Source organism: Epithele typhae (assembly GCF_022376455.1).
Source record: "Epithele typhae strain CBS 203.58 chromosome Unknown BXZ73scaffold_8, whole genome shotgun sequence".
NCBI lineage: Eukaryota > Fungi > Basidiomycota > Agaricomycetes > Polyporales > Epitheliaceae > Epithele > Epithele typhae.
In genome coordinates this window covers 389,363-414,023 of record NW_025954199.1, presented here as the reverse complement: position 1 = coordinate 414,023, position 24,661 = coordinate 389,363, and the positions used below count along the sequence as shown (strand labels likewise).

At 56.8% G+C, this 24,661-nt stretch overlaps 9 protein-coding genes across 9 annotated transcripts; 5 read left to right on the top strand and 4 right to left on the bottom strand.

The window, feature by feature from the left end:
- Positions 1-282: 282 nt before the first annotated feature.
- On the bottom strand, positions 283-2,271 carry BXZ73DRAFT_42443 (vacuolar amino acid transporter 5; the record flags this gene model as incomplete). The annotated part of the gene is made up of 10 exons (XM_048018956.1): positions 283-337; positions 395-483; positions 539-609; positions 680-977; positions 1,034-1,168; positions 1,218-1,363; positions 1,419-1,621; positions 1,670-1,881; positions 1,996-2,015; positions 2,076-2,271. 10 exons carry the CDS (start codon positions 2,269-2,271, stop codon positions 283-285), a joined length of 1,425 nt encoding a protein of 474 aa, XP_047880676.1.
- A 476-nt stretch (positions 2,272-2,747) lies between these two features.
- Positions 2,748-3,396, top strand: BXZ73DRAFT_75365 (RNA polymerase II; the record flags this gene model as incomplete). The annotated part of the gene is made up of 5 exons (XM_048022201.1): positions 2,748-2,814; positions 2,873-2,960; positions 3,013-3,090; positions 3,150-3,248; positions 3,321-3,396. 5 exons carry the CDS (start codon positions 2,748-2,750, stop codon positions 3,394-3,396), a joined length of 408 nt encoding a protein of 135 aa, XP_047880675.1.
- A 567-nt stretch (positions 3,397-3,963) lies between these two features.
- On the top strand, positions 3,964-5,221 carry BXZ73DRAFT_88533 (cell cycle checkpoint; the record flags this gene model as incomplete). Its single annotated transcript, XM_048024989.1, has 7 exons — positions 3,964-4,006; positions 4,057-4,175; positions 4,225-4,394; positions 4,445-4,604; positions 4,656-4,833; positions 4,885-5,040; positions 5,112-5,221. The coding sequence occupies 7 exons, from the start codon at positions 3,964-3,966 to the stop codon at positions 5,219-5,221; spliced, it is 936 nt and encodes a 311-aa protein (XP_047880674.1).
- An 822-nt stretch (positions 5,222-6,043) lies between these two features.
- BXZ73DRAFT_42496 (uncharacterized protein) lies at positions 6,044-7,966 on the top strand (the record flags this gene model as incomplete). The annotated part of the gene is made up of 2 exons (XM_048018966.1): positions 6,044-7,123; positions 7,214-7,966. 2 exons carry the CDS (start codon positions 6,044-6,046, stop codon positions 7,964-7,966), a joined length of 1,833 nt encoding a protein of 610 aa, XP_047880673.1.
- A 780-nt stretch (positions 7,967-8,746) lies between these two features.
- On the top strand, positions 8,747-11,322 carry BXZ73DRAFT_98651 (drug:h+ antiporter; the record flags this gene model as incomplete). Its single annotated transcript, XM_048027752.1, has 14 exons — positions 8,747-8,934; positions 9,000-9,127; positions 9,178-9,249; positions 9,314-9,331; positions 9,385-9,451; positions 9,508-9,516; positions 9,568-9,728; positions 9,788-10,060; positions 10,121-10,272; positions 10,333-10,391; positions 10,445-10,582; positions 10,651-10,862; positions 10,927-11,076; positions 11,132-11,322. The coding sequence occupies 14 exons, from the start codon at positions 8,747-8,749 to the stop codon at positions 11,320-11,322; spliced, it is 1,818 nt and encodes a 605-aa protein (XP_047880672.1).
- A 1,887-nt stretch (positions 11,323-13,209) lies between these two features.
- On the bottom strand, positions 13,210-14,139 carry BXZ73DRAFT_42397 (uncharacterized protein; the record flags this gene model as incomplete). The annotated part of the gene is made up of 2 exons (XM_048018948.1): positions 13,210-13,814; positions 13,896-14,139. The coding sequence occupies 2 exons, from the start codon at positions 14,137-14,139 to the stop codon at positions 13,210-13,212; spliced, it is 849 nt and encodes a 282-aa protein (XP_047880671.1).
- Positions 14,140-14,260: 121 nt separating this feature from the next.
- On the top strand, positions 14,261-17,068 carry BXZ73DRAFT_98649 (uncharacterized protein; the record flags this gene model as incomplete). The annotated part of the gene is made up of 5 exons (XM_048027751.1): positions 14,261-14,299; positions 14,353-14,439; positions 14,502-15,398; positions 15,933-16,919; positions 16,976-17,068. 5 exons carry the CDS (start codon positions 14,261-14,263, stop codon positions 17,066-17,068), a joined length of 2,103 nt encoding a protein of 700 aa, XP_047880670.1.
- A 3,880-nt stretch (positions 17,069-20,948) lies between these two features.
- Positions 20,949-22,237, bottom strand: BXZ73DRAFT_42544 (uncharacterized protein; the record flags this gene model as incomplete). Its single annotated transcript, XM_048018976.1, has 3 exons — positions 20,949-21,667; positions 21,739-21,958; positions 22,019-22,237. 3 exons carry the CDS (start codon positions 22,235-22,237, stop codon positions 20,949-20,951), a joined length of 1,158 nt encoding a protein of 385 aa, XP_047880669.1.
- A 733-nt stretch (positions 22,238-22,970) lies between these two features.
- On the bottom strand, positions 22,971-24,452 carry BXZ73DRAFT_42543 (uncharacterized protein; the record flags this gene model as incomplete). Its single annotated transcript, XM_048018975.1, has 1 exon — positions 22,971-24,452. The coding sequence occupies one exon, from the start codon at positions 24,450-24,452 to the stop codon at positions 22,971-22,973; it is 1,482 nt and encodes a 493-aa protein (XP_047880668.1).
- Between the last annotated feature and the right edge of the window lie 209 nt (positions 24,453-24,661).

Sequence of the window (24,661 nt, the reverse complement as noted above, 5' to 3'; positions counted from 1 at the left end):
AGACACGGGTCGTAGTGGGTGGAGCGAGGGCAGGAGGAAGATTCTGGATGGAGGTTGAGCCGGGGTGCATCAGGTCGGAAGGTAAGTGTGTCCTCAGCGACGAGCGCCCAATGCTCCTCCAAGTCCATAGGCGCCCGCATGTCTTCCCGCCAAAACTCCGCCCACCTCGGCCGCATGTCCGCGCCCCTCTCTCTCACAATGATCGCACAATGATACGGGGAATGAACATGTTCTACAAGGCCCGGCCCACAAGGCCATAATATACAAGCACCGGCACATTAGCTAATGTGAGATCTCCGCACCAGGGTGAAGGACCCCATAGATATTATAGCTTAGGCTGTAGTTGCACGGCAGTTAATGCGCTGTCCGAGGTCGGGGAGGCAGTGATACACACCAGAACACAAAGATGCACATTCCGTAGATGGCCAATCCCAAGGACGCTCGTGACAGCGTCTTGCTCACGCTGGTATCATCGCGCGAAAGCTGTGAAGGGAGCCATCAGCGCTGAGAATCCCGACGCTTATTCCACCTCGCGTACCTTCCAGTAGAACAGGCCGGGGAGGATGAATGATATTGTGGTAGATCCGGTGGAACCCACGAAGGAGAGCACTGTGCAATACGTAACGCCACGTAGGCAATACGTTAGCCATCAATCGTTAGAAGAGTGAGTAACACCGACCAAGCTTCAGATCGTCTACGAAGTAAGCGATGGTGAAACCGCTTGCCACGATGGCAAGCGTCAGCAGCGCGTGCTTTAAAGGTGACATGTCATGGCTGGTATGATGCTCGTCTTCCGATTCTTCGTCATCCGCAGTTGGCTTGCTCGTCTGACCAGCGTTGAAGACTTTGTCCAGGCAGTTGCGACACGGATGCACTTGAAGTGGATACGAGAACATCACCATGATAGCAATAGCTAACTGCCCAATCGCAATGAACAGCGAAGTAGAGGGGTACATGGCGATGATATTTGGTCCAACCTTGACAACGTATCTAAATCAGTCACGACAAAGTCTGACACAAGTTGTAAACGTACCTTGGAACCGAATGTCAGGTAGCCGAACACAGCAATGACCTCGTATATCAACGCCGCTGAGCCAATAGATGTTCCGATGACAATATTCATGCGCGGCTGCGTGTTTGCCTTGATCTCGTTAAAGATCGGGAAGAGCTAGAGGAATTGGTCAGATGGTGCGGAAGAGACAACTCCAATTACTTACGTTCTGGGCGCAGGTGTATGCGAAGACTTGCACCGGGAAATTGGAAACGAAGCTAGGTGTGAACTTGATGAGGTTGATTTCGCCTGGTTGTTCCATCCCTTCGACGGGGAAAAAGTAGCATACGACAACAATAACCACGAGATACGCTGCAAATACTATGAGAACCTGGCGCAGTCCTCTGAATATTCCCAATGCACTTACCCACAGAGAACAGCGCGATGTAGCTTGTATGTCTAAGACTATCGAGCTTGCGAAGGAAAGTCAAAGGGACTAGCGGTATCATGATGAGGGTTATCCAGTTCTGCCCCGACAGCATCCATGCAGGTGGAGTCGTTTGAGGGCTAAGATCGTGGTATAGTGCTTGAACAACATTAGGCAGCAGAGACTTGATGATTATAAGATAGCTTTTACAACATTGGTAAAGGTTAATGCGCAAAAAAAGCACAACGCACCTAATGGATACACCAAAGCACTTGATAGCAATCGCAGCATCAAAGAAGACAGCAGCCTTCGGGAACGTTAATTCGGCGACGGCAAAGAACGAGGCTCGTCTATGTGGAGCTTTGACAGCACATAATGACAGCAGGTAAAGGCCAAAGGCCGCCATACCGCCGGAGAACACGCAGGTGATGATCCCTGGTATGATACCAGCAGAAGCCATAGCCTGAAAGCTTGGTTAGACATCCGGCTGAATACGACTTGGAAACGGAAAATGCAGTGCTGAGACAGCTTGGACGGAAGAAATGGGATGGAAGGGAAGCAGCGAAGCACGACTTACCAAAGGGAACGTGAGCATGCCTGTTACAAACCCGGAGCGTTCAGCACAATGGGCCAACATGCATGGGATGTGACACTCACCACTTCCAATGATTGTGTTCGCCAGATTGCTCGTTGAGCTGGTCAACGTCGCACGACCCTCCCTCTTCGGCCGTCTCGCTGTTGCGTTCGCCCCTAGCAGCGCATCCGCCTCTCCAGACGTCCTCGAATCGTCGGTCGTGTCGTGTGCGGCGTCACGGTCCGCATGGCCCTGGACGGCGCCATACTGCTGCACCATCTCGTAGTCTTCGTCGTCGTCAAAGTCCAGAGCAGCAACGGAGGAGAGGGCGTTCGAACGGAGGCCGGCGGCAGTGAAGCTGAGTGCGGTCGACTGGACGGTGCGGCCAGCAGAGAGCGGACTGGCGCTGGAGGGTGGAAACGGGGCCGGATCGGGGGTGGGATGGCGGCGGGGGCGTTCCGTTGGAGCCAGATTTGTCAGCTAGGAGTATGTAGCAGCCTGGCCGGAAGGAGGTGGTGCGGTCCGAGAGCGGAAGTAGATCTCTTGTATCCGAGGGTGGGATCAAGAGAGAACAGAATGTCGACGACGACGACGAGAACAGATAGCGATGGGCCACGGCGACGCTCACCGACGTGCTCAGACCCAACGGTGTTCCAGGACCACAATCGCAGCCAGTTGTCGTGAGCGCCTACTCTTTCAGTTAGAATCAGAAGGTCTTGTACAACACGTGCAAACACCGTCTCGTCTCCGCCACCATGACCGTCCGAGGACATCGTGTCGCGTACGAAGAAGAGGATGCCTCGACTCTGAGGCTTGGTTCAGGTGCGTTGGCGACTTTGTTGCGTTCCTATATGAAAAACTAATCATTTCCGCTTCGTAGAGTTCAACAATGCGGGTTGTTTGCTCATTTCTGAGGTGCGGTACCTGCTTGAACATAGACCGGGAGACAAGGCGGCTCCAGATACTTCGTACGTCCTCATGGACTTTATGTAGAGTAACCACTTAATTCGTTGTGTTCAGGGTGTACAACAAGACTCTGGACTATGTGAAGACGTTCGCCAAGTTCGACAAACCGGAGGCTGCAGCGGCTATTCGAGAGTGAGTCTCATTTCTCCCATCGCGCCCCCACTTCATGCGACCATCTCCCCTTTCGACAGGACTCTTCGAAGAGAGTCTGCGTTGACTCAGTTTGAGATTGCTCAAATCGCAAACCTGTGCCCGGTTACTGCTGAAGAGGCGAAGAGTATTGTTCCTAGGTGCGTGCCACTGCCTTTGCTTCCAACCACCCCTCTCACCATACTTGCACCCTTGCTCTCCGGTTTTCCTAGTCTTGTCAAGATCGACGATGACAAGCTTCAGCCTCTACTGGACGAGATTCAAACGATGCGCAAGTTCCAGTCATAGATATTACACCTCTGGGCGTCTTTCCATGTTTACCCCAACCACATGCAAGGCTTGGCACCTCGAGAGGTTTTGGGTGAAGCCACAGACACGGCATCGAACTCGTTCCCCGGCACGTACGTTCCATACCCGTGGCCCGAGCGTTCTCCATGGAGACTAGTGATCATGAGGAACCGACAACCACGAGCAAAATCGTGGTTCTCCGACGACGAATCTCCGTGTCATTGTCGGCATCGTTGGTGCCCACATCCGTGTCGTAGATATAATGCCGAGCGCATATATATTTGCTTCCTGTCAATTGATATGGTATAAATCAAACAAGGATAGCCTCAGTCGAAGATTCGAGCGCGAGCTTGTCTGCAAGTGTAAGCTGCGGGTTTGCTGCAGATGCAACAGAATTAAGTGAAAAATAACCCTGCCCTGCTCTGCCTCCGCCGCCGTTCTCCCGAGTCCGCCGCCGGTGTGACATCAAACACGTGAGCATAACTCGACGCGTCGTAGATCTCCCGTCAGAGACATGGATGCGTCCCGGCGCTACTGCGGCTTGGACGCGTACCGTCATCTCGAGGTATGCGATTCCGTACAAATATCACGAACATCGAAACCTTCATCAGTAGGTGTCTCGCCAACCCGATTTCGGAACCTTTCTGACGTACATGCTAGAAATCATCCAGTCTGTAGAGAAGTTGCAGAAACGATGCACCATCAAACTCTGTGAACAGGAAATTCGGGTCATCTGTAATGGTGATGCCAACGAAGGAGGCATCCAGGTCTGGTCGTCAGTATGTTCATTACTGTGTATATGCGTGTGCGCTCACTGTCATCAGACAGATCAAAGCCTCGTCACTGTTCACGGATTACCGCGTCCAGTCCAATTCCAGCAATGAGATTGTGATCACCCTGTCTTCAGAGGCTCTGCTAGCGGCTCTTCGCTCAGCTGCAGGACCAGGGCAAGAGTCGAAGAACCTGTTCTCGGGTAGGGACACCAAGGTGGTGATGAAGTGCGTGTGTCAACTCGTCGCGGTGTTTTACTGACAACACTCTGCGCCAGATTGGCCAAGAACCGTGACAGGGAGTCTGTGCTTGCGCTCGATATCACAAGCACGAACGCTCTGGGCAAAACCATGACTATCGTGCAACAGCTCGTTATCGACGTGGCGAAACACGCCGAAATAGAACGTCTTCGGGAGCCGATGTGCCCTGAGCCCGATGTCAGGATATCTTTACCACCCGTAGCTCTGTTGGTCTGACGAAGCTTATAGGTACACATACTTCTGCCACCTCTAGCAAAGCTACGCGCAGTCATTGACCGTCTAAAGCCTCTCGCTAACGACGGCATCTCATTTCGTGCCAATCATTCCGGCGACCTTCAACTCTCCGTCAGCACAGATAATGCTCGCGTCGAGATTGCATGGACCGGCTTGTCTAACCCTCCCATGAGTAAGGCCATGCAATGCATGTTCGAACTGTGTCTCATATGATTTGTCATAGCACGAGATCCTGCGGGGCAAGGACAGGGATCGCAGGCTTCACAGGCTCAGAGTGAAGAAGAGAAGGACCCGAAGCAACTGCATGGTGTCCTCGTATCTCACAAGGCACTTTCAAGGTTCCTGAACAGTCATGTAGTCTCGACGACTACTATTGCCTGTCAGTATCGACATGTTTCTCCCCGCTCTAACATCATAAGCCCTTTCAGCTAACCTACTTTTCTGAACCAGGTATATGCTCCGGACATTGCATGATACTCTATGTCTACATTGGGAGTATTGCCGATGCTGGAGGCGTACTTACGTTCTATATTCCCGCCCAATTTGACGACAAGTTCTAACAGCATCCGTACTTTCACTATGTACTGCCTCACTTCGATTCTGTTTCTTCATCACAATGTTGGTGGCACCGCTGTAGTGACAATTCCGCTTCTCCTGACTGTACAAATAGGGGTCCGCGGGCCGCCGCGTTCTTGCGCAGTGATATTGTGTTTAGGATTCAGCAGGTAAAGCCGCCAGCATTGCCACAAAATGGAGCCCACCCATGTGGCGTAACGCGTGCCCCGCAATATTTTGAGTGAACTTGTGGGAGGAACTTCTCGAAGTCGCTCTGGAGGGATTCTACCATCGATGTTCGATGACTTCTGATTCCGTGCAACGTCGGGCCGATCGGCGTCTGTGTCCTGCCGCGACGGCAACCGTGCCACTGTTGCGGCTTGCTAAACGCCCAAACGTTCTTCTTCACCTCCACCAGCTAGTGGTCCCTACAGGCTCCAAATTTCAAACCTCACAGGTACGCGCAAGCGTTTCGCCGCACGCCGCAGTGACCTGGTTGCTGACAGTATCTAGGTGCTGCTTCCTCGTGATAGCGTGGCGCTGGCGCAAGAGACTTATCCCGCCAATCGTCAACAGCTCCTATTGTCCAGTGCTGTACTTTCTCATATCACAGAGCGGCAGTCTACAGCAGTGAAGTAAGTCCATAACACGATAAGATGCTGCTGCACATAGGTGCTGGCAATGTATGGACGGCCAGTGAAACGTCTTGCTGCGGTAGTCCGTGCAGTGCCTGCCATCGTTGACTCATGTGCAGCTGTGGCTTAGTCCTTCCGGGACTTCTGGACGTCGTGCTGATGCATCGTTACTATATAGGTGGCTAATACTTCATGGCCAAACCCGACTACGAGCTGGACGCGGCCGCTGTGGCACGCAAAACGATCGAAGCAGAAATCCACATCCATGCAAGCGCCATATCCACGCTCCAAACGCGCTACAACGCTCTATCTCCAGCAGTCAAGCTCCCTCCCGAGCTTTTGTCGGAAATATTCACGCATATCGCCGCCGACTGCTACAACGAAAGAAAGACAAACTCGACCAGCCCGGTGTACAAGTGGATCACTCTCGGACACGTGTGTCGAGTCTGGCGTAATGTCGCACTGAACACACCACGCCTTTGGAGCCGAATCGTCTTCACTCGCAAGACCGAGATCATAGAAACAATGTTCTCGCGCTCAAAGAAAGCCCCGCTGTGGGTCTCGGCCGCTATTGCCCCGCGCGACAGTCGCCTTGGATTTTTGGAGAAGATCATGGTTGAGTCAAGTCGATTGAAGGAGATCCAACTCCTAGGGCCGGCACGCTCTCTGCAAATCATGGCGACGAAATGGTCTGAGCCCGCAGATCTCCTGGAGTCATTGTCACTATCAGATTCTTGCTCCGCGGAATTCGGTCACTTTCCACTCTCGGACGGAGGAGTCCTCCCAACTCTCTTTTCCAGCGAGACGCCACATCTTCGGAGGCTCAAGATCAAGTGGCTGTCTATCGCGTGGACCAACCCACTCTTCTGCCCTACCCTCACCAATCTCACGGTCATCAGCCGATCCGACAGCTCCTTCTGTCTCGGCTCTTTCTCCCAACTCCTCCAGACCCTCGAAACCCTCACATGTCTCCGATCCCTTGAACTCAACAAATCCATTCCTCGTCTTCCTGACGAAGAGCTCTCCGTCCCTGATACGTGGCGGTCCCCAGTCGATCTTCCCTGTCTCCAGTCCCTTACACTGAATGCCGATGCTCTCGACTGCGCCAACCTCCTCCAACATCTTACTTTCCCCTCCGACGCCCGCCTTTCCGTCACCGCCCGCGGCGAGCGCGGCACCGAGGACCTCGCGCGCATCTTCGGCAACCAAGTCGCACGTGGCGCTCCGCTCCGCCGCGTCGTCTTCGCCCCGATCTATTCCCGGCAGCTCCTCGTCAAAGGCTCGCGTGCTGCCGCGCCGGCGGGGCATCCCTGCGTACGCCTCGAGGACCTCAAGTACCACGCGGACCCACTATTCGGCGAGTGGGCGTTCGGACGCTCGATTGGAGCCGACGCCGACACGGAACAATGGGACGCGGAGCTCTGCGTGGACGCGTACGGGCACTCGCGCGCGCTCGGGGCGCTCACTGGGCACGCGCCGTTCCTGCGCGCGGTGGAGCACGTCGAGGCGCTGTGGACGTACGGCAGCTGGGAGTGGCGGACGCTGTTCGAGCGCGCGCCCGCGCTGCGCTCGCTCGCGCTCACCGGGCACCCGGGCAAGCAGTTCTTCGACGCGCTCACACTCGCCAGAGGGGGTGAAGAGGGGGTGGGCGGTGGGGAGGAGCTTGAGGAGGGGGACTGGACGCCGGCGGTGCCGCACCTCGCGGAGATCTCGATGGTGCAGATGCGCTTCCCGTGCCGGTTGCACGACCACGAATACAGTGAGGGCACGGTGGACTTCCTCGAGTCGATGCTCGACTGGCTCATGCTCCGCTGCGAGAATGGGATCCCGCTGCAGCGGCTCCGGCTCACAAATTGCGTCAACGTCACGGAGGAGGTGGTCGGGATGGTTGAGGAGATCGTACCGGACGTGGTGTGGGATGAACACGAACAGGCGGCATGCTACTCGGACGAGGTCTTGGACGTCATCGACCTCGACGACGACGACGATTCCTCATTCGACGATGGTGAGATGATGGACATCTTCCCATGGATTCCGCACATGTTGGATGACGAACTGCCAGAGAACGACCTGGATGACCTGGACGGATACGAGGACGATTGGGGGTTCTGGTGACAACGTCTCGCTCACTTCGAGATGCTCTTTGGAATGGGTTGTCTGTACGAGTATCCTGTATGTAACGTGTCTGCTTTCAGCACCAAACCATAACTACTGATTGCGGGGGCCTCCTCTTTCTGGAGACTTTCGATACGAAGACATCGGCAGAACGACCTCCATGAACCCAGCTGAGATACTCGAGCAGATCCTTCGTTTGTCGGGTGTCCGTTGCAGGAAGAGAAGGCTGTTGCATACTAGAAGTTTAGAGGTCGGAAGAGCTTCACGCGTGGACTAAAGTCACCCGTGCTGTTTCTGTCGATCGATGGGAATTTCGGGGAGTAAGCAATACAACGATGAGTTTCAACTATGGATGACATGTGTGGTCCAGTTCATGTGCCGCCAAAAGGAAGAGGCCGACCAGTTACCGACAGCCGGGTAAGGATTGACTGGTTGACTGCCAAGCACGGTCAGATGCAAATTGCAAATTTCTGCGCAGGCAGGTACCTGGGTACCCTTTGAGTCGCAGGCGGTTCTCGCGCTGGGACCTGCTGGGACACGGGGTGCGCAGATGCCTGAGAGCGCCAAGGAACAGGGGCCAGGCCAGGTCATGATTATCAGATAACACTGTTCGCCTATCAGATAAGATGTCTTCTCCTTGACACTAGACCCGCTCTCTCTGCGACTCTGCGACGGAGAAGGGGTATATCAACTCGGCCACCATGGCATGCGTCCCCGTCGCCCCCGTTGCTCCTCCCTCTCATCAGGCCGCGGCTCTCTTTCGCCCCTGGCACGGTCCCGATGCCCAGCTTCGACGAGAAACGCGCCCACTCCAATGGCGACAACGTCTCGGAGGACGCGGCCCCCAAGCTCGATCCTAGGACCGCGGGAGAGCTCCAAGAGGGATTGGACGCACACATTGGTGTAAAGCGGGTCGAGGCGGCGGAGCAAGTGTACGGCAAGTACTCTAAGTGGTTCCTCTTCATCGGGTGTGTTCTTCCCCCTGCAAGCGCTTCCTTTCACCGCTCACCAGACGCGTTGTTGCCGCGCCAAGACTTGGACTCGCGTCGTACATTTACTCGCTTGACGGCCAAACAACATACAACTATCTTGCGTTTGCCGCGTCAGATTTGGACAAGCACTCCCTCATTTCAACCATCCAGGTAGCGCAGTCAACCATTAGTGCGCATACACTCTGTTGGCTTCTCTCGCGCGATCTGACCCGTCCTCAGTTGCTGTTGGGAAGCCTGTCATTGCCAAGTTCGCCGATGTCCGGTCTCGTTCACAGGCGTACATGGTTGTCTGTGAGTTTTTTTAAATTGAACTTTCACCTCTTGCGTCGCATATCTAATCTGGTACACGACGCAGTGACGTCCTATGTCCTCGGTACGTGTGTTATCCTTTTCATACTCTACGCATCTCACTCCTCTACTCATCAGGTTACATCATCATTGCGTCGGCTAAGACCTTCGGCGCGCTGGCAGCCGGCATTATCCTCTATGCTCTGTACGTCTCTGCACTCATGCCGACTGGTTCTGAGCGTTCTGACTCCGCATATGCAGTGGTTATACGTGCGTGCAGGCTCTCTGAGGACCCCTCACGTTGTTGACGTGCTGTTACAGCGGCTTGCAACTCCTGACCTCTGTCATCGTTGCTGATATCACCACGCTTAAATGGCGTGGTCTCGTGAACGGTTTGACCTCGGCACCGTTCATCATCAACGCCTTCATTGGCAGCAATGTCGCTTCGCAGGTTTACCTCCGCTCAGGATGGCGTTGGGGATGTGGGTCTACAGTCTTCTCGCCCCGGGTGTGCGGGGTACTGACTTTCGCTGTTCCGCAGACGGCATGTTCGCCGTGCTCGTCCCAGCTGCTCTTGCGCCGCTCATCGTTACCTTGGCATGGGCCGAAAGGAAGGCGAAGAAGCTTGGACTTGTCCCTGCCCTTGCGAAGGACTCCTATGCTGGTTCAAGCCTCGCCGTCGTTGTCGCCCACAAAGCACATAACTTCGTTGAGCAGCTTGACCTCTTTGGTCTGCTCCTCATCGGCACGAGTGTGGCTTTGATTCTGCTTCCCCTCACCCTTGCCGAAGGGGCGAAGGGCGGATGGAAGAACCGTGAGTGCGCAATTTGGGAGTTTGTCCTTGCAATGCTAAAGGAGGGGGTTCCCCAACTAGCTTCGATGATTGCGATGCTTGTCGTCGGCGTGATCCTCATTCCTCTGATCGCTGTTTGGGAGTTGAAGTTCGCCAAACATCCTGTGATCACCCACCGTTTGCTCAAGAACCGTACGGTGGTTCTGGCGGCGTGGATTGGATTTTTTGACTTCGTGCGTCACTCCTGATCGTGCTTGCGCCTGTGTGTCGAGCTCACATCCTTCTGTCGGCAGTTCTCCTACTACCTCGCGGCGACATACCTCTACTCGTTCATCTACATCACGAAGCCATGGTATGTGACCCGATGTTTATTTCGCTTGCGGTACTGACTCCATCCTATCATAGGTCGCTGACGGACATCAACTACTTCAACCAGACGCAGTCTGTTGGCCTCACTGTCTTTGCCATCATGGCAGGGGTTATCATGCGCTTCACCCACCGTTACAAGTTGCTTCTCATCGCCGGCCTCGCCATTCGCCTCTTGTAAGCCCGGATTCTCCACAAACCTACGTTGGTCCCCCAGGTCGCTAACCCACACCTCTCGTACACAGCGGTGTCGGCCTCATGATCCACTCTCGTGGAGCAAATGCTTCTGACGTCGAGATCATCTTCACACAGATCATCCAGAGTCTCGGCGGCGGCTTTGCGTCGGTCTGTATCACTGTTTCTTCCCAAGCCTCGGTGCCCCACGCGGACATGGCGATCACAACCGCCATGGTCCTCCTCTGGACCGAGATCGGTGGTGCAGTCGGTAGCGCAGTCGGTGAGCCTATCCTCTTCTTCTCTCGTATCCACCGACCAGCAACGCTGACCGGTCTCCCATCCAGCCGGCGCGATCTGGACGAACACGATGCCAGTGAAGCTGGCAGAGCACATTCCGAGCCTCCCGCCAGACGAGATTGCAAAACTATTCAGTTCTATCACCCTCGTCGCCACGTATGACTTCGGCTCCCCCGTGCGCGACGGCGCCATCGCCGGTGCGTCCCTCTCCTCTCCCTTGCACGACACGCCGTGCTCACGTCAAGTATATAGCATACGGCGACGTGATGAAGCTGATGCTCATCGCCGGCACCGTCACCGCGGGCGTGTCGTTCCTGCTCTCGTTCGGCATGCCGAGCTGGTACCTCGGCGACGTCCAGAACGCTGTCGAGGCCATCGACCTCAAGGGCTCCTCCGTTCACGCACCGGAGCCGAAGGCGGAGAGGGGCGACCAGGTAGTTTAATGTGGCATACCCCTCCGCCGTGTTACCCACCCGTAGCCTATAGTACTTAGCCTCATATCTAGACTTCCCTGTTTCAATAATCTCTGCTCAAAAGTACACGACCTCCTAACGACGACTCTCGAATGATGTTATGATTGTTATGTGGTTTCCTGTTTTCCTACTAGCATCAGAATATCGAAGCCAGGCCGTGAACTTGCCACAAGCTTGCGCACAGTTGATGACGAAAGCAATCTGTGTAGGTATGCGCAGGCATACCTACACACCCAAAGCTGCATAAACAATCGAAGCGCTGCATAACGTGGGATAACATACGAGAGCCATACTGAAAATAAGGTGTCCGTCTCCACCGCAGTGAGCGTAAATCAGAGCGACAGCCAGGTCTCAGTCTGAAGAGCATCAACACACTACTCGCGCGTCCACATCCCGCGCCGCTGCTCGCCCTGCGCCTGGCGCGCGCGCATCCGCTGCTGCCGCAGGTCGTACATCATGTCGCGCGCAACGGGCGACAGCTCCGAGCTCGACGCCGGTGAGGGCACTACCTCGGCGGCGGCGTCGCGCAACTGCTTCACCGGCGTCGTCAGCCCGACCGCGTACCGGGCGAACATCAGCGGTAGTCCGTCCTGCCCTTTTGCCGCACGTGGGGCATGGGTGGCGCGCGGCGGGCTCGGGCTGTTCTCCTTGCCTTCTGCGGGAGCGAGAGACGGGACGGGTTTGCGGGCTACGCGGGAACTGGAGCGTGCGTGGGTTTGCGGCTTGGACTGGGGCTTGTATTGGGACTGAGACTGGGGTTGGGACTGGGACTGGGGCTGGAGCTGGGAATGCGTGCGCGGCACGTTGGCGGTAGGGCTCGACCTTAGGAGGTCCGCGGTGTGCGTGGACGCGCGCGACCCGGTCCGGCGGTGCTGCCGTTTGGAGGCTTTCGTGGACGGCTCGGGTTCCGGCTGGGGTACGGGGACGCGCTGGCGGCTGGGGCCTGCGTCGTTGCGGTCGTTTTCGGAGTTGATGCCGCCGCTCGGGGGGACGGTGGAGGAGGTGGGATGGGGCCGCGGGCGCGGGCCGCGCGGGATCTTGCTGGGCGGGAGCTTCGTGCTCTCGCTCGAAGAGACAGATGAGCCAGTCTTGTGGTGGCGGACGACGTCGTCATCGCTTTCAGACGACGGAGCTGCCGCCGGGTACGGGCTCGTGCTACGGCTTGTGGGGGCGGCGGCGAGGAGGTTGAGGGAGGTGGTCGACGCGGCGAAGGCACTGTTGAGCTTCGTCATCGTCGCAGTCTGGATCTGGGCGTGGGTGTCGCTGGAGGAGGCGAGCTGGGTCGAGGAGTGGCTAGTGTTCGCCGAGTGTGTCGCGTCGGAGGTCTCACCGGGAGACGTGCGAGCGTGCGCGTTGAGAGTTTCGTGCACGGCGTGGGTTTCGAGTTCTTCGGTCAAGTCATCGTTGATGGCATCGGGGCCTACGTTACGGGTCTTCGGCATAGCGTTTAGCGGAAGGGAAGGGAGGTTTCGCTCTTTGTCGGTGTGGTTGGTTGTGGTGGTTGTGGCATTCATGGTGAGGGTGTTGCGGCGGCTGAGGAAGCCGAAGACCTCGGAGGCGCGCTGAGGTGTCTTAGGATCGGGCAGATGAGGCTTCGCGATGACCACAGGCTCGTCACGAACGATGGGCGAGTGGGTTTCGTCGGAGCTGCTTACTTCGACCACCATAGATGATATGGTAGGGTAGTTTGCGCTCGAGTCCGGGTCGAAGGAGGAGAGGGTAGTGTCGGCAGCGGCGACGATGTGTGGTGTAGAAAGAGTGTCGAGAAAGAAATCGTCTTTAGGAGTTTCGAGTTCGGGAGTAGAAGGGGAATAGGGGGGCGAGTCGTCATGGAGCCGTTCGCTAGAGCAATCTCATTCAGTAACGTGTCTCGAAAAGGAGGGGCGGCACGCACTCAAGCAGTCGTTCAGCCCATGAAATGTCTCCCTCGTTACTGTTCTCAAAGAAGGCCGGCGCGGGTGCACCAAGGAGCTCCCTAAATGTCGAGCCCGTGCGCTGCCGCGGCATCTTCCCCTCCGGAGCAGCGCTGGCCGAGATCGCAGGCGATGAGTTTTCGAACACCTTTGAGTCCAAGCGGCCGTGATCGTCGAAAAGGTTCAGCAGGCTGACGACGGAAGGGTCCCGACGGAGGTTGTATAGGCGTGAGCTGTCCTTGGGCGTGAAGTTGACCTCCTTCATCCGTGGAGCAGGCGTTTCTGCCGCCGCGTCCTCGTCGTCGGTGAGGACCAGGGTGTCGCGACGACGGCGCTCGGGCGTCTTGGGCTGCTTGCGGCGCGAACGGGATTTGGTGGGTGACTCAGGCTGGCTTGTCTGCGGGAAGTCAGTGCGCGAGTGGGTCGTGCGCTCATGCACCTTCACGACGTATGTCCCGCTGCGCTTGAGCCCGCCTGGCGTCGTCGCGACGGTAATCATCGACGGCGACGGGGAAAGCGAGGGAGTGGAGGGCGCAGCAGCAAGAAGATCTTGCATGGAACGGGCTGGTGGTGCGGTTCTTAGAAAGTTTCGTTCTTCTCCGCTCATGCATGAAGCAGAGGATCACTCACGGAGCGGCGGTAGCGAGGTGTAGTCGATCTCAGACATGACCGAGAACTTGGTCGACGTCGAGCGGAGGAGTTTGTTCCCGCTCAGTGTATCTGCGGGTAGGTTGTCCTTGCCCCCTCGCCGCGGCTGCGTCTGAGAGAGAATGCGGCCCTCGGCATCGACCGGGGCCCGCGCATCGGCCTGCTTCTTCTTGTTCTTGCGGGACTTGGAGCTGCCGAGGGAGAAAAAACGCTTGATGAAGCCCATGGTCTTGATGTGTTGACGAAGAAGAGGAGGGCTTGGCGTGACGGGGTCGCAGGGGAGGAGGGGGAGGAGGAAGGGGTCGCAAAGGAGAGAAACTCCAACTTCCAGGCCTCGAATCCGAACCATGCCCATAGGCGCCGGCCTGTCGCGCTATGACGCGAATGTCACGTGCTCGCGTTTCCATCTGAATTGGGTTCAACCCGCCGTCGTTACTAGATCTTGATCTCGCACTACCTTGCTCACTACATCCACCACATCGCACTCCAGCCGCTTGTGATTGACGTCAAAATGGCCCTCAAGCCCGTTTGTACCGTGGGCGTCTCCGCACATTTACAATATGCTGATCATTACGCTTCTGCACCCAGACAATCATTCTTCTCACCCTCATGAGAGAGGGGAAGTGGTACATGGAAGAGAGGCCAAAGCACCTCATCGACGCTTTCAGCCGTGTACAACAGCCTGTAATTGCCTGCGGAAGTCCGGATCGTCTCCTCCACCTACTTTCCAAGTCACCACGTGCAGTGCTCGTACAGGACGCCGGGATCGCGCTCATCCCCGAATATCTACCTGTGGCCAACGCCCTCGCGAAATATACTCGAGAGGGAGGCACAGTCATCGTCGGCTGGGACTTCAACAATCGGATTCTCGACGACCCGATGCTAGAGCTCTCCGAGCTGTGGGGGCTCTCCTGGCGCCTTGGCTCATACTTCCGCACCACCTACCACCTCCAAACCTCGTTCACCGGCGGAATCGACACCAACAGCCTCGCGTCGACATACAGCGCCAAGGCCCAGAAACTGCTCGGCGTCGACCCCGCGCATGCCCTCTATACGCCCGGGCCAGGCTCTGTCGTAGAATCCAAGGTCTTCCCACCCGATTTCTGCCCCGTGCGGACAGACGACGTTGCGTTCGCGCTCGCGCCCGTTGGACAAGGCTTTTTTGGGTTCGCGGGCGACGTCAACGACGAGAACGACACGACAAAGGCTGTCCTGGCCGTGCTCGGCATCCCACATGAGTTCATCCCGTCCAAGCTCAGCCAGCCAGGTCAGATCGCGGTGTCCTTCCGAGGCGGAAGCGAAGCGCCTCATCAGGTCTCGAATGGGGACGAGAACCCGGCGTTGGCGATCTACCCGGATGCGGTGCGACCTGCGGAGGGGGAGAACTACTCGGGGACGAAGGCGCCGGGGCGGCCTCCAGTCTGGGCGCCGACGAGGGAGGTCAAGGAGAGAGGCATGCCGGAGGCGGACAGGAATGCCTGTCAAGTGTGCGCAAAGCCCGCGGCGAATCGGTGCCCCAGCTGCAAAATCGCTCGCTACTGCACTGCTGCGCACCAAAAACAGGTCTGTTTCTACCAACGCGGTCCCTCCATGAGGGAACTCATGAGTGCTCATCGCATGCACGACAGGACTGGAAGGTCCACAAAATATTGTGCCCTTGGCTCAAGAAGGCCGGTCCTAACGGGTTCTATAGGACGTAACAGAGCGTGCGGATTGGGAGATGTGGTGCTAGAAGGACATGCTGGATCTCGTTTAATGAGGAAAATGTCGAGTATACGGCAGTAGAACATGCGGTCTAGGTCTCCTGTTGAGCCGTACATCGATCGGATCACGTGGCGAGCCGGAACTGCTAAAAGGCTCCTATGCTTGGACCTCCCACCATCTTCGTCCGCTGTCAGTCCTGAGTACACAAGGTACACAAGAAAATTTACTGATGTCACTCTCTCCCGTGCGTGTCCTGTTATGTATGCGAAGTTGTGCATATAGCTTGTGCTGATGACTATGATAACTTTCGTTCAGCCCATCATCTTGCTGACCCTTGACAAGAAGGGTCTCTATTACATGCAGGAGCATCCGCAACACCTTATCGACGCATTCACCCGTGCTCAGCAGCCAACGATCGTTTGCGGGGACTCGGCTCGCCTACTCAGCCTCATTTCTAGGTCCCCTCGCGCCGTGCTCGTCCAAGACGGAGAAATAGCGCGCGACTTCCCTCTCGCCCAGACCCTCGCCCACTACACCCGCGAAGGAGGCACCGTCATCCTCGGCTGGGACCTCAACAATCACATCCTGCATGAGGAGTTTGCGGCGCTCATCTCCTTCTGGGGCCTCCCATGGCGGCTCGGCTCGTACTTCCGCACCACATACGTCCGCCAGGATACGTTCACCGGCGCGTTCAAGCGCGACGGTCTTGCGCCCGCGTACAGCGCCAAGGCTCACAAGCTGCAGGGCGTGGCTCCCGCGCATGCCCTCTACGCGCCCGGGCCCAAGTCCGTCGTCGAGTCCAAGGTCTTCCCTCCCGACTTCTGCCCCGTGCCGCGGGACGAGTGTCCGGTCGCGTGGGCACCGGTCGGAAAAGGCTTCTTCGGCTTCACGGGCGACATCAACTTCGAGAACGACACGACCAAGGCCGTGCTCGCCATGCTTGGCATCCCTCACGCGTTCATCCCCTCCGTACACTCCGGCCCCGGGAACGTCAGGTTGAATGTCACCTTCCCCGGAAACGAGCATCCGAACAGCAAAGACCAAGCCTCTGGGGGAACTGACGATCCCCCGATGGCGGTCGCTTCGGACGTGGTCCGTCGCGCGGACGGGAAGTCGTTCTCTGGAGCTCGATTGCCTGGGATGTCGCCTATCTGGTCTCCGATGGATATGAATGCAGACCCTCTCAGCGGCAGCATGCCCGAACCTGATCCGGATGCGTGCGCCGTGTGCGCGAAACCCGCACAAAGTCGGTGCAGCAGCTGCAAGCTGGTCAAGTACTGCTCCGCTGCCCATCAGCAGCAGGTCAGTGGTCATACTGGAGATTAACATCACTATATACTCACTGGAGGACCTATCAGGATTGGAAGGACCACAAGCCGTTGTGCAAGAAACTTCAGCGGGTGGGCGCCGACGGAGTTTCAAACAAGCACAACCCGTGGGCCACACAGTAGTCGGTAAGTAATTTGATAGCTTAATCGAGGCTTACATCTGATACTCCAGCTCGGGAAGTGAAACGCCAACTTGAGACGACGGGCGAGCTAGGGTGTGACACTAAAAATAGACCGAGTTTTCACACTTGGAAGTGGACCATGAGTGGACCACAGCAAGCATCTGTACTTTGACCTCAGAACGCTATTAATCGAAATAGCTACATGTGTACGGAGATGGCGCATGCTTCCCCGCCGCACCAGGCGTGAACGACGAGCGATGATGGGTAGGAGGAGAAAGCAAGGACGGGCGGAACCGGGACGGCGCTTACTATAAGTGTCCCGGAGCTCGAAAACATTCCGCAGGTTTCACAGAGCGGCATTCATCGGGTCGTGCGCGCCGCCTGACGATCGCCGTTCCTGTGTGCGTAGATATGGGGAGGAGAGAGAGAGCGATAGCAACGATCGAGAGGAAAGAAAGACGGCTCCAAACCTGGAGGCGGCGCGCACGACTTGCCCGGTTCCAAACCTTTCCGATGTGACTTGGCGGAGCGGCAACTTTCGAGAACGTGCACACCGCCTGGCGCGAGCTTATACATATGTTTGCCCTTTGAATTATCGGTCGCATACCGCCTGCGCATTCTATGTAAGCCCACTGCATTCAAGGAGGGGTAGAGCGAATTACAATGCGAAGGGGTTTGTCTTCCGGGGTCTACTACTGTTTGAGAATCAGCGTCGACATTGGCAAAAAGAGCGAAACAACAACGCATCAAAACACTCCTTGCTGACGGGGGTTCGTCGCCCGCGCCGCAGCGCGGGCTGAAAGTGCGTTCGCGCAGCTGCAGAGAGCCGCTGACAACGACTTCAGGGGGTGGTCCGGGGTACGTACAATGCATACGCTCCTCCTCCTCGGCCTCAAGACGGAACGAGCTGCGTACATCGTACGGATTACGGCCCCGCCGCCGCCGCCGACGCCATCGAAGGATCATCTGCACGTACTCTGAGTCTCAGACCGCACGAGCCATCATCGTCCCGTTCCCGTGAGACGCGGGTGTGTCGGGCGACCCATCCGAAGCTACTCCTGCCCGGTGTAGTGACGGGCCCCACAATTGTAGTGTGGTCGTGGGGGCATGCGCTCACAACTGCGGACCGACGTCTCGGGCACCCCGTGCGGTGCGGCGCGAAGCCGCTGCACGGTGTCTCTCGCCTGCCCATCTGGTGGTGAAGATAGCGAAGCGCGAGCGACGCCGGAGCCTCGGTGCTGGGAGCGGAGAGCGACGTGTTAGGAGCCGACCTGCTCGGAACCGCCATCGATCCTACTTAGCAGGTGGTCAGCGCGAGGGGCGCACGTCGATAACGAAGTCAGCTCACCTTGGAGGTACCGCACGCGCTCCGGTGAGGCCGACACTACGAGAGGAGTAGCTTGGAGGCAATAAGGCCCTTTACCATCGGCAGCCGCATGGCAATAGCACCACGAATTGTATCTACAGCACACATATGAGCTTTGGGTTCAAAAGAGGATGGCTGTATATGTCTTTTCAAGATACTACACACCTGTTCATTCAGTTTTTGAGCCAGTTGGTTGAGAGGAAGACAGTTGCGGGCAAGTTTCGGTGTATTATCAGCCTTCCCCGAGGCTTCTTTGGGAGGTGCGTTGTTCGTTGATAGATCCAGCCGGGAGTCGAGTCAGCGAAGGACTCGTATAACCTGAGCGCTTCATCGGTGTGATGCGAACCGGCGCTTCTATGATGTTTGCGGCTATTTGCTCCTTGGCTCAGAGAAAATTCAAAACGGTGTGCCGCCTCTGCCTCTCTCTCACTTCCCACTCTTTCCCGAATCCAGTCCTCATTACTTTCCCATATGCTCTCTACGTCTCGACTGATCTGATCTGATACAATGCCACTCATTGCATATTGACGTTGTATGGTCAGCCAGGAGGACTGACGAGTTGTCGTCGATGGTTATGGCCAGGTCGTGCGTTTCGCTTTTATTCACGCGTTCTCCTTGCACTCTTTCCCCCTCCGCATGGCCTCTTTCTGCCCGGGCAGTGTTCTACGCATCCACCCTGCACCGGTTCTGGTGAAGCGCCAAAATCCACGGCATCCACTGTCTAATCAGCAGCTGGATGGGCAACGTTGAGAAATGCTAGCTTTAGCTCGTATGAAGCTTGTCATGTTTTTTTGCCCTACATTTCTCCTCCGTCATTCGATACTGTTTCCCGCTCTCGCTCTGCATTGGCTCATGTCCTTGTACTGTACTTGTAGTAGCACAACTTTCACCAATGCATCTCGATTGTCCCCCATGTCCATCCCATCCGATAAACATTCATGACAGCTATCAATACAGGTTACAGCGGTATCAATGGCGACAGAAGCAACGTCATGACCAGCCCAGGCTGTACATGATGAGTATGCCGACCTCACCCGACGTGCGTTGGGGCCTGCGCAGCTTGTCTCGGAAGTAAAGCCTGCTTGCGACTGTTTCTCCGACGTGCGACCTCGTCCGGACCGCGATAGTGAGATCTTGAGACCGGGTACAGAGGTGAACGGCTTGGAAAATTCGGTCTGGCACCAAGGGGGGTCGTTTGGGGGCGACTTGCGGTTGCTGAGGCAGTGCAGGTGGCGACGGGTTCGCAAAACGCGACCTTGATCTCCGGAAACCCGGCTTCGTCGAAAAGCACCTTGATGACCTCGGTGGCAGCCACGGCAGTGGAGTAGGGGAGGGACACGGGAAATAATCCAATCCATATGAGGAATGGGCGAGGCAGTGTAACCTCGTCTCAGTTTGCGAAGGCCACAAGGTCGACAGGGGCCCAATTCATGCTCCGAGAGTTGCGAAGCTCGCTGATGATTGCACCGAGAACTTCCCATTGGTCGGCCGTGGGATGGTCGTAAACTCGCACGCGATGTGCGAACTGAAGCCCGAGCTCGTGCTCCAATAAGGGACCGGTTTGAATACGCAGGGAGGGTTGCTGGGAAAGCCGCAGAAATCGTCAAATGCATCAGGGCAGAGGTTGGTGAGACGAGATCTGCAATCGACGGCCTCCTCGACGTCAGAGTGCGAGGGGAGGGGAGGGGAGAGGGGGGAAGAGACGAGTGAGTGTAGATTTCCGGGGATTCTCTATCCTGGTAAGACATGAAGGGGACTCCGGGCTGAGGGAAAGTTCATGAACCACTGAGAGATGGAAAGTTAACAACATTGGGAGGCCACTGAACAGATGTACATACTAGGGCTGAAACAATCTTACTTGTGACGAGATTGTTGGCTAGTAGCAGAGAGCAGTGTCGAAGGACCTTGAGTGCCCCGGTTCTAAAAGAGGCCACCCGTCCGTCCTCATTCGCGCCGCCATCGTTCTGTGGCCCTCGCTTTTCGAGCCACGCCCTACTTCCTCCGCACAGGTAGGCCAAGAGTGGAGGCGGTGAAGTCGCGGCGTACGGCAGGTGGAATCGGAACGTGCCGTTGCGCAAGTGTCCTTGTACGTGCAAGAGAGTTGGAGTCTCCGATATCCTTCATTACTCCTTGTGGAGCGTCGCTCGAATTGGCCAAGAGTGAGGCCGTGTTAGAAACCCCGTCGAGGGCGATCAGATTGGGTGGCAGTGATTCTTGAGTACACTTGTGCAAGGCATTTGAGAATCTCGGTTTCGAGGATGGAGTCACTGAAAAACGGCATCAGCTGTATGTGAGGAGGATGGTTGACGAGTTTACTTGCCAGATTGCTTCATGCTTGCGACAATGGGAAAGAGAGATGGTGTCGCATCGTGGTGAACCTTATGTAAGACGCTAAGGGAGGGCAGAGGAAGTGGCGAAAGTGGAGGCGATGACAGAGGTGAATGTAGAGACGAAGGAAAACACAGGTGCGCAAGGAATGGGAGGGTACCATTGGAAGGGAGGCGGGACCGTGGTCTCAAGCACCTGCACGAGCCCTTGCAAGCAAAGCCGCGATGAGCCCAGGGACATCGTTGGCCTGTATGTGTGCGCCAACTACGTCTCCCGCGTCTTCCGACAATCCTTCGACCTGCGCGTCCGCCAGTTGGCGAGTGTTGGGCACGAAGAGCAGCTTAACGGCAATCCGCCGCCGCTCTCCTCCCTCTTGAGGGACGACGCCGTACGTGAGGTGCAGCTCGTTTTCCGACTCCGCATGCGTCTCCTCGAGCGACATCAACGACCGATGGAGCCTCAAAGCAGCCGTATACCTGTCCGCAACCGTGGCGTCAGCACTTCTCCCTTCGTGCGACCCAACTCCAACTGGAGGACGACGCCAACACTCGGAAACACACACGCACCAATCATACAACCCGACCACCCGCCCGTCCTGGACCTCCCTCTGGCCCGCGCTGACCGTCTTCTCGAGCTCGGCACGCTCGACGCGGAGCCGCTCGACATCGCGTGCGCCGTGCTTGACGCGCTCCTTCACGGCGTCGACCTCGCCGTTCACCCGCTGGAGCTCGTCGTCGAGCGCCTGCATCTCCTCCACCTGCGCGTCGAGCTGCGCGTTCGCGGCCGGGATCGTCAGCCGCGGGTGCGGATGCGCCTGCCGCAGGCGGGTGAGTGCGAGCCGCGCGTCGAGGATCTTGCTCGTCAGCGCGGTGGCCTCCTGCGCGAGCGCGCGCGCCTTGTTCAAGTCTGCGTGCGCGGGTCGAGCGAGAGGGTGGACAGGGTGAGCGGCGAAGAGCGGGGAAGGGGGAGGGACACACCTTGCTCGACGAGTGGCGCGAGGGTGCGGATATCGCTATACTTCTCCCCGAGGGCCGCCTTCGCCGCGGCGAGGGCTTCCTTCTTCTTCTCGTTGTCTATCCTCAGCAGCTCGTTGTCGTCCGCACTGGTGTTGGGGGCCTCGTCGCTGACGATCGTCTTCACATACTGGTCCTTCGCCTTCTGCTCCAAGTACTGGAACTTGAGGTTACGGAGGAAGGCCTGTACCCCCACCAGTCTCGAGTGAGGACGGAGAGGGAGAAAGAGAGGAAGCGAACGCACGATCTGAGAGGCGACCTCGGCCGCGACTATGGCGGGGTCGGTCGTACCCGCCACGCCTTCAGACACCAGTCCGGGATCCTTCGCGAGCGCACTCTGCAACACGTCGAAGCGAGACTGGTCTTCGACGATGTTCAACTTCGCGGCTTCGAGTTTAGCTTGGAGAGCACGAGCGGCCTCGAGCCGACCAGAGCTATCTACATCCATGACTGAGGGGGCCATCGAAGGTCGAACGCAAGGATGCAAGGAAAAGAGGGGTGCAGGGCAGCTGAGAAGGGAACAAACAGAAACGGCTTCAAGTGGCAGGACCGCGCGCCACGGGCGCGTTGAATGCACACGTGATCGCGAGGTCAGAAAACTGGACAAGTTGGATCTAATTACTAGTAGTACGGCATCCGAGTCTCGCACAAGCGCATACATAATATTGCCTTCGAGTACAACGTAGTACGTCACGTCCCATTCCCATCCTGCCAAAAACATAACTCCTCTGTGTAACCTCTGTGCATGTTCACTTTGAACAACATGTTACATTACACGTCCTTGGAGCTGGCCACCGCGTTCCCTCGTCGTCACCCGTGCTTTTCAGGCCCATGTGGGCGCATAGTCCTAGTCCGATGCTAACATTGACGTTGTCGCACTTGCAGGCTTCGTTGCTGAACGCGCACCTGGAGAAATGAGCGTAGGAATAGGGATGACTGTGGGTGGGAGCAGGACCCAAAAGGGAATTGATTGTCAAAGGTGTGCGACCAGAGGCGTGTGGGATGCCAGATGAGTGCAGGAGGTAGTGGAGACTGCGACGGGGATGGGGTACAGTGGGGGTGAGGCGGACGATATCGATGCGTAGGGTGTGTTTCGACTGCTCAATTGAGCGTGATTGGGTGGCTTGTACTAGGGTGGCGGGTCCACGTGCGAAGGAGTCTGGGTAGTAGAGGCCCGTCGACGGTCATAACGGAATCTAACGGGCTCGGTAGTATGAGTATGCTGGTCTAATATGTCGGAGCCGATCGCTTACATTCAGCACCATATCCCGCCACTCGCACATCAGCTTCGTCCAGGACGGCACCAACGAACTCGGCCGCGTCGGGTAGGAGGGTATTCGCCGAAGCACGGTCTCCGATATCAGTCGGTCGTTGTACAGGCATGGCTCCCCGCTCGAAGACGGATCTTCCAGCGCCGCGGCAAGATACCTCATGTCTGCGAACTGAAAACCTATTCTCCTCTCGATCTGAGCAAAGGCAAGTCTCGTGGCGAGATGATAATTGAGTAGTCGATGGTACCGCCATGCAGACACGTGCTCCATCTGTTCGGTATAGACGTCGTCGAGATCCTGAGACAGGGAGAGACGAGCAGCGATTTTTGCGCCCTCGTACCAGCCCGTACGGACGGCGCGGAAGTAGGCCTCCACCGGGTTCTTCCACAACGCTGTTTTCCATGCCGTTTTGATGTATTGGCTGAGCCAAGGCATTTGATACCGAGTTGCAGCAGCAATGACGTCAGGCATGTCGTATGGATCGAGAGTGAAGCTGGCGGTCGCCGGGTAGCATGAACACAGGATATAATGTAGGATGCGCCCAGATTCTGGAAGTTGAAGCACTGGCATGTTCGTGCTTGTAGTCGCGGAACCGTCGGAGTTATTAGACGCGAGGAGAGCGAGAATTTCGTCACGAAGGATGGGTGAAGCCGCAGCTAAAGCTCCGCGATGAACCAAAAACTCGCGACCATCTGATGAACGACAAACGAGGTCCGCAAAGGAGGGATCGACGGAGAAAGGATGTGGGGTGTCCGCAGAAATTGTACTTGCTGAGGTTGAAGTCTGATGGTTAGACGATAAGAACTTGAATTGAGAGGCTTTGATTGGGATGGCTCGTCTATAAAATCTACGGAGGCGATAGTAATCGCCCGCGCTGATCCCGTGGACATGACGAAGGGGATAGAGGGAAAATTTCTCCTTGTCCCGATAGCTCTGGATCAACATGTCTCCAGCGGCACGAGCGAGGTCTTCCAGGCCGGTCCGACAAGCAACAGCCCATATTTGCATGGGATACGTTTCGGCTTGCGCCACCAGCTCGGTGGTGAGCGCAGCGCGAGGATAGTCCATTTCGTACTTGAGAGCAACCTTGAGCGCGTCTTCGAGTTCATCCACCGGCCTGGCCGCGAGATCGGGCTTCCGAATGGGATAACAGAGCCTGAGGATGACGTCCATCGGCCGGGAGCTCTCGGTGACGACGACAACGGGACGGGGTTCCGCAACATCCTGGGCGTCGAGCGGGGGTTGAGGAATGGCGAGCATGTCTTCGAAGATGGGAGATGCCTCGAGAAGGATCGAATGGCGAACAAGGAAGTCGACTCCATCGGCACATCGGATGGTGAGGTCCGCACTGGCCTTATTGAACGGGTGCGGCGCGATGCGGGCTGTCGTCGGGTTCAGAGGGGACATGGTGCGTCGGTGGAAAGCCCGTGAGACAAGGCAAGCCGAGAGTGCACGGGCGAGGTTTCAGTTTGCTTAATACTTGTATCTGAGAGGACCCACGTGCTGCGCCAAGTACCAATGCCTTTGTGGGCAGGGCTCCAGGTTGGCTTCCATGTCATCCCACAGAGGTTAGAACACTGCGGGCGGATGTATCCAGGACGTGGACGAGATCGGTC